We start from the raw sequence: 12,822 nt of genomic DNA, 5'->3' as shown, positions 1-12,822 counted from the left end.
TTATTAAAAGGTAAAAGAGCATGTCGTATACTGTGTCATCCTTGGCTGTTAACATATTCTAAGTAACTGTATAGAGGGAAAGTTATAAAGGATTAAATCAAAGTTCTTGTGAGGGCTCAGCACTTTGTAAAGAGCACTAAGGGCAATCAAACTTTAGCAGATAAGAAGGAACAGTTCATTAGAATACTCTGGGTTTGTGTGCGGTAACTCTGAGGGCCTCTGTGTCAGCATAACACCATGTAATTATAAAAGTACAATGAGGCCATTCTCATTCAAAGTGGATTTTCAGTATTTCCTCTGTCTCTTGGGACACTGCTCCAGCTCCATCTCAGCTCAGACATCTGTTCCTTGTCCCATGCCATGGGCCAGTGTCCTGTCCCAGCTCCACAACTGCACCAAAGCCCCATCAAAGAGGACAGCTGTGGACAACACTAGTCCACTTGGATGAGAAATAAATAAAGATCGCACAAACCAGCTGCTTTTGACAAACTGCTGAAAAAAAGCAAAGGCAAAAACATGACAAGGTTGTTTTTAAAGTTCAAAAAAGTGAGAAACACTCTGTTCCATCTCGTGATGTCATGTGGTAATACAGAAAGTGCTCTTAGTGGTTCTAAACTCTATACACCTTCACTAGAATCATTTGAATAATTTCAGCCTTAGATTTATCCATCTTTGCAGAACAAAAAGGTAAATAGTAACTGTTAACTTGCAAACTACTACTACTACATTACATCACAAGGTCGAACAGAGCATTCTGAGCTATGGGGATGCAGACAGCAAAATAATGCAGGATTAATCAGACATGTGTGAATGAAACAAAAACAACTCCAGATATGTTTTTGAGGAGGTACCAACATTATAAGGAGGCTTAAAAGCTCACAAGAGTCAATTTTGCACAATATAGGACCTTAGATAGAGCTCTGGATAGAATATTACCATGGAAATATGGCATGTTTTTGCCAGCAGTGCAAAAATACCTACACAAATACAGTTGAAACCAGAACTTTATATACACTATATGAAAAAAAAACAAAAACACATGCTTTTTTTTCTCTGTCTGACATGAAATCAGACAAAAACATCTGAGTTAATTAGAGACATACCTGTGAATGTATTTGACAGCACACCTGAAACACACTGCTTCTTTGTGTAACATCATGGCAAAGATATCAGGAAGAGAACTGTGGACTTGCACAAGTCTGGTTCATCCATGGGTACAATTTCCAGATGCCTGAAGGTGCCAGGTTCATCTGTTCAAACAATTATACGCAAGTATAAACACCAGGGGAATGTCCAGATATAATACTGCAGGGGAAGGAGATGGGTCCTGTGTCCCAGAGATGAATGTGTTTGGTTCAAAATGTGCATATCAACCCAAGGACAAAAGCCCTTGTGATGCTGCTGAAGCTGGTAAGAGTGTGTCATTATCCACAGTGAAACGAGCACTGTACTGACATGGGCTGAAAGACTACTCTGCTAGGAAGAAGCCATTACTCCAAAAGAAACATAAAAAAGCCATATTACAGTTTGTAAATGAACATACAGACAAAGACTTTAATTTTTGGAGACATGTCCTGTATGTGACAAAACTAAAATTGAACTGTTTGGCCATAATGAGCATTGTTACATTTGGAGGAAAAAGGGGGAAACATGCAGCCCCGAGACACCATCCCAACTGTGAAATACAGGGGTGGTGGCATCATGTTGTGGGGTTGTTTTGCTGCAGGAGGGACTGGTGCACTTCACAAAATAGATGGCATCACAAGGAAACAGCCAGGAGGTTAAAGCTTGGGTGCAAATGGGTCTCAGTGACTCAAAGCATGCTGCCAAACTGGTTACAAAGAGGCTTAACAATTACAAAGTGTTTTGAAGTGGCCATCACAAAGCTCTGATTTCAGTCCTATTGAAAATATATGGACAGACCTGAAAAGGCATGTGCGAGCAAGGAGGCCTACAAACTTGGCTCAATTACAACAGTCCAACCGTGTTACAACCCAGCTTGTGTGGGGAAGGGAAGTACCAAAAAAAGAAAACCAAGATGGAAAAAAATGGTAAAATAAGAGGTAATTTAATTTACAGGAATGTAAGGGTGAACTAAACAAAAGGGAACTAAACATGTATAAACAAAGGTTCCTTGCCAGGAATTAAACCAAAAAAACAAAGGTAAAGCAACTAAACACGACTTTTACGGTAACCAAAATCGTACTCACAGACAAACACAGTCAGTACTCACAATCGAAGTCTCTCAAAACAAAGCCACTACCCCTGTAGTGACTGAATTGACGAGATACACACACAAAGGCATACTGGCCACTCTAGGCCAGCAGCCATGAGCAGGTGTCCCCAATCTTCTTCATTGGGGAGGGAGGCGGCTTGAAGAAGGTCCTCCAATCACAGCCCAGGGATCCGGCGGCCTTGTTTAAGAGGGGAAAAAGAAGACTTGGGGACGCACACGATAAACAAAATATATAAAAACAAGCCACAAAAAGGAACTTACATTATTCTGGCATTTATCAAATAGAAATAATGTTGTTAATCCTAATTGACCTAAAACAGGAAAAGTTTACTCTCATTTCATGTCAGACAGTGAGAAAAAAATCATATATATGTCTTTTTATATAGTGTGTGTAAACTTCTGGTTTCAACTGTGCATTAGCAAAAACAATGTTTTTTAAAAAAAGGACCAAAAGAGCTGTGGAACCACGTGGTAATCTGCGTGGTAAGTCAATACTGGTGAATACATTTATCACACTAGTGTCAGAAAACCTTTGAAAGAACACTAAGTTTTGTTAGCATCTTAAACTCTCCATTGGTTTACCATTAGGCCAAATGAATATTTTATGAGTTATAACAACACAATCCCAAGCTCTATTTGCAAATAGGTTGTTGCTTTGACATTTTAAACCAAATAATAAGCAATTCAATGATTAAAATATAAAATACTGACATCTGGATATGAATAGCCTTATGAGCCACTGTTCCTGTAGGACTCAGAATGGGTGGAGAGAGAACTAGATTTCACCATTAGCACTAAAGTTGAGGTCACTAAAATATTGACACGAGATCGAGGCTTCAATAATGTTTTATGATTTATAAGGACAGACCTGGAGTTGCCCTGTGTGGGGAACTTGGGATTCTGTGTGGTTGAACAAAACTTTTCATAGATTTCTGCTGCTGAAAAAAGATCAAATTTTTGCAGGCAGGAAAATGCGATTTGTATTCTGTTATGTTCCTCTACTGCCTGTAAGGGTAATATTGATTAGCATTGCATTAGGTTTGTTTGAACAATACTATAAGGTCAGCTCAGGATTGGGACTTTTCTGCCTCTCTCCGGGAGCTATTAAGTTTATCATATTGTTTCTGGAAGACTCATAAATGGAGTCGTAGCTGTTGTATTTTTTTATTTTTTTTATTTTACAGCATAAATAAAATCACAGGGAATACTTCTTTTTACAAGTTGCCATATTTCTACCAGTCTTTTTCGTATATGCTTTAGGCTTGAATGAAGAATTACTGTATATGATTCTGTCAAATTGTGAAAATGTTCCACTATGATGAAATTGTATGTCACAAATACGTGTTATTTCAATTTATTCGTTTTGTCTTCTACTTGTGCCACTCAGCAGGTCATACAACTTTACTTACTGCTGAGAATACGCAAACCTCCAGCACTTGTTTTTATGTGCGAATGGTAATTAAAGGCTTTTTGTCATGATCCGCACTGTCCGCTCCTGGTTTTACTTCTGTCCTGCTCTTTCCCTCCCTCACCTGCCAGACCTGGGCTGGGCTCCTGGCTCCTTCTGCGCGCACCTGCAGCCCATCAGCGCAATAAACACACCTGCTGTGCATAAAAGGAGCTGGGAGAAGAGACTCAGCGCGGGATCATTGTCGTGTCACTTCTTTCCTGCCTGCGTTCCTGTCATCCCTGTGTTTTTGTCGTGCTCCGGTCCTGGATGTCTCCTACCTGCGCTGCCCTACACCCGTCTGGTCTGCCTGTCGTCCTGTGGTCCCTTCAGTTCCCCGGTCCCTGTGTTTCCTGTGTTCCTGCTCACCTGCTCACCTGCTCACCTGCTCACCTCCGGATCACCCGCTGTTTGTACTTGTCCTATCCTTACAATAAATCCTGTAAATATTCCCTGAGTCTGCATCCTTTGGTCCGCTACACTCACCCGTTACGACACTTTTAGCAACATGTAATACCTCACTCTCACTGTTCGCAGAGCTGGGTATAATAAACATATGTTGTAATTTCCCTATCTAGGTTACAGCTTAATTAGTTTTGTATTCAGAGATAAAACGGTCTAATTGTGTTTTCGCAAAATGTGATTGTATACTTTTATAATATTGGTGTCATGATCCGCACTGTCCGCTCCTGGTTTTACTCCTGTCCTGCTCTTTCCCTCCCTCACCTGCCAGATCTGGGCTGGGCTCCTGGCTCCTCCTGCGCGCACCTGCAGGCCATCAGCGCAATCAACACACCTGCTGTGCATAAAAGGAGCTGGGAGAAGAGACTTAGCGCGAGATCATCGTGTCACTGCGTTCCTGCCTGTCCCTGCCTGTCCCTGCCTGTCCCTGCCTGTCCCTGCCTGTCCCTGCCTGTTCCTGCCTGTTCCTGCCTGTTCCTGCCTGTTCCTGCCTGTTCCTGCCTGTTCCTGCCTGTTCCTGTGTTCCTGCGTTCCTGCCTGTTCCTGCGTTCCTGCCTGTTCCTGCGTTCCTGCCTGTTCCTGTGTTCCTGCGTTTCTGTCTGTTCCTGCGTTCCGTGTTCCTGTTGTGTTCCGGCCCTGGATGTCTCCTGCCTGCTCTGCCCTACGCCCGTCTGGTCTGCCTGTCGTCCTGTGGTCCCTTCATGTCCCTGTGTTTCCTGTGTTCCTGCTCACCTGCTCACCTCCGGATCACCCGCTGTTTGTACTTGTCCTATTCTTACAATAAATCCTGTAAATATTCCCCGAGTCTGCATCCTTTGGTCCGCTACACACACCCGTTACGACAATTGGTTTATATTTAGAAGCAAATTATAACAGAGTCTGTACCTTCATCTCATTTAAGGTAAAGCACTATAACTTTTCTGGTAAATGGTTCAACAGGTGCTTGTTTACAGTTACAGGTCAGATCAGTGGAGAGGTGACTACACTCACACAGCTATGTTAATTTCATCTATAGGTGGAAATCACGGGGGGGTCCAGATCCTCCCCTGCTGTCTAATGTCCCCCTCTCTCCTTGCATTAATGCTTTATAAAAAAAAAAATAGCAAATTATATATCAGAATGTGTACAGTATCCACACATTTCATCATAATAATATAGTTATTGAATTTATGATTAGGCATCGTTACAATCGCCTTCAAAGGATTGTTCTCATTTCCATTGATTTATTGTCCCCCTCTAGACCAAATTGAGAGTTTCATCCATGCGATACCATCTCCCTGGAGACAAGCAGGTAGCGGATTCCTCCACCAGAAAAGTTAAATAGCACTCCTTTAATTTAATATAAGTTGCACAAATCATGGAACATTTTGTACCATAAACGACACATTATAGCAGCCAGTGGTCATATGAAATCCAGAGAGACCTAACCTCAAGAGAAGCAGCTAAAATACTAACGTCTTGCATGTTAGCCGCTATGTTCCATACAAACTCCTCTGCTTTACAGACATTGTGGTCCTAGTAGAACGTTATGTAACAAGCCAATTAAACCATGTTGAGAGGAGGAGGAAAAATGGCCCTTAGCCCAATTATCCAGTGTTGTATCAGTGAAGTGTAAAAGAAAAATAGAACAATTGTGAGAAGGGCCATACTTGACATTAAGTGTGTTAATGGGGAAGTACACAAGCATCAGGGGAACTTGGCCTGCTCTAGTCCTGGTCTAGTCCCAGTTTTAATGTGATGTGTGCAAGTGTGAATCCAGATGAGACATGTGCAATATGAAATGTAGCTCTTAGTAATTAAATAAACTCTAATTATATATCCCAATGCTTTCAATAAAATTAGTAGTAGGAAGAGCACGGGGTTGTACAGTCGTTGTATAGTGTAAAAGCAGCTCTTGGCAAGGTCTGACAATATATTTGAAAAATTATGGACTACGAAATCATATCAGAGCAAAAGGGAGCACTTTATATGGCCAGTAAAAATCATTTAAGTAGAATGTCCATATAACCCAACCCTTAATAATAATAAAAACGCTTGGCAGCATGTGACATCCGTTGATTCAACCTAGAAAGACTCAGGCAGACATGAAAGAAAAGTATTAGTAGGTTTTATTGAATGAGATATCTTTGCTGCGGCAGAAGACATTGCGATGAAGGGTGTGCCTGTTAGAAGACGTTTAGGAGATGTCTTCCCCCAAGGGTCTGGTTACTGGAGGTGGTCGAGGTGAAGCTGAGGTGAGTGAAGGGACGATGAGAAGATGTGGATCTGAAGGGCTGCTGGTGAGGGGATGGAGGGGTTTAAATAGGGCAAACTGGGTGCTGGTTGGTTGAAGAGGAGATGTGGTGGTGATGATATACCTGCTGGTCTATTAAATTGCAGAGTAAACAGATAAAAACAGAACTCTAGAGGTAAACTGAGCTAATTAGTGTTTATCATTCTTCACCAGTTGCCGTGGCAGCACGCCATGTTCAGAACTAATGTATAAATGTGATGCAGACCCTCACTGTGAGATCAACTCTGGTATGAGGAGGCATCCGGTGACTATATTTGAAACACTTAATGCATGAATCACACAGGTGAAGACTTCAGTACAGTAGGAAGTGCGTTCATCTTGTACATTTTAATTAATTATAGTTCTTAATGTAAATTAAGGGAGAGGTTGGCAGTGCAGTGAAAGTGATACAAAAATTTTATTTTTGATTCTATGAAAAAGGCCCAATACTCAACTCTTATTGATATAATTAAAACACAGAATAAAAGTAGTTTCTTTAACATGTAAATGTGGTACTAGTTCTTATAGAGAAAGACAATACTAAAACTACACAGGAAAGGTAAACGTTTCCACCAATTTTAGTTTTTTTTCCAGCATTGATGCTTCTTGATGCTGATATTTTCTTCTTTCCTTATCTTTATTTATACAGGGGAACCCGATGAGAGCACTTGGGCTCTATTTTTCATGGATGCCCTGTTTAAAATACAATACAAGCAGAAATACAAGCAAAACTAACATTTATACAAGTCCATATAAAACATTAAAAACAGGTGCAGGTGTGTGTATAAAAGTTTGTGACCAGATTATTATTACTAGCTCAAGTTTCGAGTAAAATGTTGTGACAGCCCTATGCAGTGGTACAAAGTAATCACAAAAAAATTGCATGAAGGTGTATAAATACTTGATAATACTTGAATATGTTATGTGTGCCGTATCCAAGGGAGTAAATTTCACTAGATATAACCTTTGCAGTGATTTTAGGTTGAATATTGAAGGCAGAGATGTGCTGGGTAGTAGTACTAACTGTGGCATCTGTACCAGGACATATACAGTGTTGAATTACTGAAGAAGCAATCACACCCACATTTCATTGTTATAAAAATTTATTCAGAATAAAACAACGTCGCCATATTACATGTAGTGTGGTCAGACTATTTTACATACCTCAGGAGATGACACAGTTCTGCCTTGGTTACGCTCAGTTTATATTTCTCCAGTCTAATACTACAAAACAAGTAGTGCTGTGGTCCGTCTCACAAGTTTTACAGGATAGTAGCATTTAGCACGACGACACAATGCAGTGAGGGACTGGTGCACCAAGGCCAGTGGTTAAAACAACTCAAACAGAAGAGGCTAGCTTCAGCAGGACCCATTGTAATACAACTTGGTACATCTTTAGCTTGTCCTTGATGCCGCGTACAGATAGTTAAGCTTAAAAACCATTATTCATGTGGAGTCTACAAACCACTAACACTTACAAACAAAACTGTGTCTACGTAGTCTGAGGTAGCAAGGCAATCATGGCTTTCCTCTGATTTCCAAACATATATTAAAAACTAAATAATGATTGATCAGCTTTAATTAAATCTATAATCTCCAAAACTTTTACTCTTTTGTACACAGTTGAATTTTTCCATCTTCCACGTAGTATGGAAATTGTATAGGCACAGAAGGGAAAGGTTTTACAAAACAAATTGACAAAGTTTTGGCGGTTTATCAATGCATTAAAGGGGGGATTTGACATCAAGCATGCCACGAGATTTATCTTCGAAACAGAGCAGACGACAGCTTCTCTCCGGAATGGTAACGGCGACTGTAGCTTCTAGTTTTGACAAATGATAGGAAACTATGGGTAGTACAAAGCAATGGAAAAACACGTAAAATGTAACAGTGGATTCCCAGAACATAAGTGGAGCACGATCCCAAAGCACAGATAACAGATCAAACAAAGATAGTTTTTGGACTGTACAAATATACCCCCATATCTGAGTACTGCATTTCTAAAACAAAATCACAAATACCAAATGTGGAACTGTCCAGGAAAGGTACAGATTGCATAGTACGAGACAAAGTGTTGGGTGCGGTCCTGGTCGTGGGACGTCTTTGGGATTCAGAGTCTGGACTGGGGTGGAGGATGGTCCGAGCCGTTTTAGACAGTCACTAAACACAACAGTGCCCTCTGATAATCACATCACCTGCAAGACAGAGGAACAATAAATAAAGAAAACAAGTGAATACACATTTCAATGAATAAATTAATAAAATAAATACATGAATGAATGAACAAATAAATAGAAAAGTAACAATTTTGGTATGCTGAAGTGGTCTAGATCTGTAATTCAATCATTTTAACTTGGCAAAATAATTACAGTCAGCATTGGCACAAATATATGCCAGTTTATGCCAGTTTAAATGACTTAATTACTACTTTTTTGGTAAGTAGCCTATTACTTAAAATGTGTTAGTGACATCATTTTCTACCTGACAAAAGCACTCTTTATTTGTGTATTTGGTAAGGATATTTGAAAACGTCTTGATTATGCCCTTGAGTACTTGTATCTATCACTGAGCATGTCAGTGTCAGGCTAAAAGGGTGTAAATGGAGCTCCCGAACCACTTATAATTTTGAGAACTGTGAAGGCTGGGTGAAAAGGGTTGAAATTTTGTAAAACATAATCAACACAAAACTGTTCACTCACAAAGAAATGATTGAGTATTGTGAGATTGCTGACAAAGACAGAATCTTCTTAATGATAAGTGGATAAAAGCTTGTGGCGACGTGGAGATCATGACGCTTTGGAATAAATTGCTTTCTCGAGTGTTTACTTCAAGAGACAAATAAACAGACAGATATAGGCAGTGAACTCAAAAAGAAGGGAACAGGAGCAGAGGAGTAATTACCCCGGCTAACAACTCCTACCCACAATGCACCTTGGCCCCAGAGGACAGGTAACTGCAGGTGCTAATGGCTGTCCCTAGACGCCCATAAATGTCTCTTTATACCACCCTGGAGTGTGACCGGAGCCAGTGAAGGGTGCATTAGGGAGTATTAGGCTGCAATTACTTCAAAATATACCAGTGCACACAGGTGAGCAAACATTCATTTAGAATGGACTGGAGTGAATGGGAAAGGGAAAGGGTCACATTGTCTCCATGGAGATGTCAATGCTTAGCCTGAAATGTTTTACAATATGGCATTAAGCTGATCTATCAAAAATGCCAAGCAAACATTCTTACTAGTGAGACTTGACTTGCGTCTCCACAAAGCTGACCTGTAACCGGGTGGCATCACATGTTTGTCTCCATGGAGATAAGAGCACTCAAGCGAAGTTTAATGCCATACTGTAAAACATTCTATGGCAAAGCAATAATCGGAATCTCCAGAACTGCCCTATTTCAATACTTTTACTTCATTTATGCAGTATCAATACTTATTCAGATTGTAATTTCTATCGTAGTTTTAGTATTGATTAAATAGCGGGTATCCATATCCAACCCCATATCTCACTTTAATTTCTTGAAATAAAGTTATTTTATTATTTTTTTATTTTTTAAGTATTACATAAAAAGCTGTTAAGATTTGGCACGGTAATTGCTGACCATTTCAAAGTAAAGACAAGGGAAATATATTTGAGTACAGGCAGTTGTGAGTACACTGAAGTTAATTTAGGAAGCTCTTACCTGTGGTCTTGGAGAGAGACTGGGGGCTGTAGAGGAACATAAAGCACAGTTTAACACTTGCACTGCACAGTTCATAACTCTATTAGAAAATACAGAACATGATCTGCCGCAGGGACAATCCCACATATCACCTGCTCGGCCTCGAAGCTAGGCAGTTACCAAACGCTAATAACAACATCGTCTGCCAGATTAGAATGGATTTTTAACTAAAGCCCTCATAGGAGCTCCCACTTAAAACCTGAACGCAATTTGAAGTCCGCTGTGCTCTAACTCTCTGCACAAAATGAGTTTCATTCTTTTATTTGGTTAACATCCCCAGAGGTAGATATTCTTTCAAACTCAGCTGTGTAAGAAATCAGAAGGTTTAAGATTTTCCTGATGGAATCGGGAAAACAAATTATGCCGTTAATCAAAATTCCTTCAAGGCTATACGGAAAATGTTTAAAAGAGCTTCTGATGAGGCCTAATAAAAAGTTTGCAGACTCCTGACACAAACTGTGAAACTTTTTAACAGGCTAGAGGCTTTTCATGTGCAAATCCATGTAGACATAATTATTCTGACATTATAACTCATTTTACAGGGCTTTAGAGCGAACGCAGCGGTGAGATAGTGCATTATTATGTGTCAGGCGTAATAATATGATCACCTGCTGCTTCCGGTAACTATGTTTGTGCAATGATCAGAACAATTCAGTACCGAGGTTAATGATAAAGTTTTAGTTTATTACCAAAGCCCTGTTTAAAAATCTGGTTTAGTTCTGGTTTATGCTTGAGTGTTCCTGTTTTAACATGGTATAGTCCTGAATGAGACTTCATTTAGTTTTAGTTTAGTCCCTCTTTAATGCTTTGATTCTGGCTTAGTTCTTTCTCTATGTTTAGCCCTGATTTAGACCTGGTTTAGTTCTGGTTTAGCACAATACCAAAGTCCAAATCTTTAGACCTCTGTGATGCGTATGGCCATTGACTGGGTCTAGCTAATTTACAGAATTGTGACGACAAAAAAACATATCTTAGCAACTACTGACTACAAATAATAAATAATAATAAAAAATAAAGCTATATAAACAAACCCCATCCTATCCAGTCCAACATTTTATTTCATTTATAAAAAAATAAAAAAATCATTAATAGATTTTTTTTTTTTATCTTGATGACAACAAACTCGGATTTCATTCTGATTTGAAATATATAGTGGAATAGCTGCTTTGTTTATATTTACCATCCCTTTCACCATTTGACTGTAATATACTTTACACTATACTATTTATCAAGAGGCTATTAGCTCTGGCTGCTCTTTGCCTTTAGCTGGAAGGTCACTAGAGATGGCAGATCTATAGTTCAAAATCTCATTCATATTCAGCCAAGATTTCATCCTGATCCCTGGGCATTTCTCAAAGTGCACTTGAGGCATTGGAGGGAGCACAGTGTCCACTTGTAACTGGACCGTGTAAAAGGCGTATTAAAGCAGGGAGCCAGAGGACATGTGAGGACAGAAGGAGGAGAGGCCAATAGGAATGAATGGAAGTGGAATATTCATTTTATCAGCCCAATCAGAATCTCAGGGTGTTTGACTGTGAAAATAAAGAGCCATAGATTCTTTCCTTGTAAGCTGTTTAAATCACTATCGCTGGAGACTGTCAATATGTTATCACTGAAGTTAAAACTGCCAGAAATATTAAATACACTGAGACCTAGACTCAAACTAAAATCTAGTTTGGGGGTAAATGCTTTTCCAGTCAGAAAATCATTGTACTTCCTCATGGTAAAAAAATATTTACTAAAACCAGTGATGCCCGATTTAAAAGAAATGTAGCCTTGTTTTAGAGACTAATTTTAAAGGTTCAACATATAACTTTTCTGCTTGTCGCCATGGAGATGTTATTGGCTAGACAGAATGTTCCACAGTATGGCATAAACTTATCTATCGCAAGGTGACGCCACCAGACCAATTTACCATTCAGACATGTGGAGAGGCATGAATGCTCATAGTAGAATGTATGTTTTTTAGCAACAAAAATCAAATAATTACATTATGCCTTACTGTGGAACATTTCAGGAGAAGCATTAACATCTCTATGGAAACACGCAGATGGTAGACACTCGATCAGAAAAGTTACATCATGGACCTTGAACATTTGAACCAGTTTTTATTATCATAACTTTGATAACTTGGAACGGTGACTTTTGGTGGCAAACCAAAAGTCACTTTACACACAGTCTCAAATCATCTTAGTAAATCTGGGGAGACGCAGCGGGAGAGAGGGAGGAGAGGGAAAACTTACGAGTGCATGCAGGGAAGGAGTTGTTAATCTGCTCCATTACATCTGCCAGGTCAGAGCTGCTGTTGGGGGAGTCCAGCAGCTCATCTGAACACACACATACACACACAAAGGAGGGAGGCGGGAGGAGGGAGGAGAGAGGAAGGATTTAAGATTATCTGGCGACCCACCAAAGCCCTGAGTGCAACAGGTTTGGAGATGCTTATCCACCAGCATGCAGTGAAAAACTTCAATACAACCATTCTAGAAAAGCTAGGACACAGTAGAATGCAATAGGTGGTTTAAGAGGACATTATTCACAAACTCACAACCTAAATATATTCTCATAGAAAAATAGTAGTGATAATTATGAAAAACACTTTCTAATGTTGCCAGTTTAGTAGCATTTAAAATATTTTGCATTAACTTGAAAATGTGCCACCGTTTCTCATCAAGTTTTTCTCAG

At 39.7% G+C, this 12,822-nt stretch overlaps 2 protein-coding genes across 2 annotated transcripts in view; one reads left to right on the top strand and one right to left on the bottom strand.

The window, feature by feature from the left end:
* LOC117392949 (F-box only protein 30-like) overlaps positions 1 to 12,822 on the top strand; it is a 120,603-nt gene that overhangs the window by 57,631 nt on the left and 50,150 nt on the right. The gene's annotated exons all lie outside the window — the stretch shown is intronic.
* Positions 7,503 to 12,822, bottom strand: part of utrn (utrophin) — a 174,570-nt gene continuing 169,250 nt past the window's right edge. The window contains 3 exon segments of the mRNA XM_033991111.2: positions 7,503 to 8,612; positions 10,099 to 10,124; positions 12,381 to 12,464. Coding sequence (XP_033847002.1) covers positions 8,604 to 8,612; positions 10,099 to 10,124; positions 12,381 to 12,464 — 119 coding nt within the window. The 3' untranslated portion in view covers positions 7,503 to 8,603.

Source organism: Periophthalmus magnuspinnatus, chromosome 24 (genome assembly GCF_009829125.3).
Source record: "Periophthalmus magnuspinnatus isolate fPerMag1 chromosome 24, fPerMag1.2.pri, whole genome shotgun sequence".
Taxonomy (NCBI): Eukaryota; Metazoa; Chordata; class Actinopteri; order Gobiiformes; family Gobiidae; genus Periophthalmus; species Periophthalmus magnuspinnatus.
The sequence above is the reverse complement of the archived record's forward strand: the minus strand, read 5'-3'. Positions and strand labels throughout refer to the sequence as shown.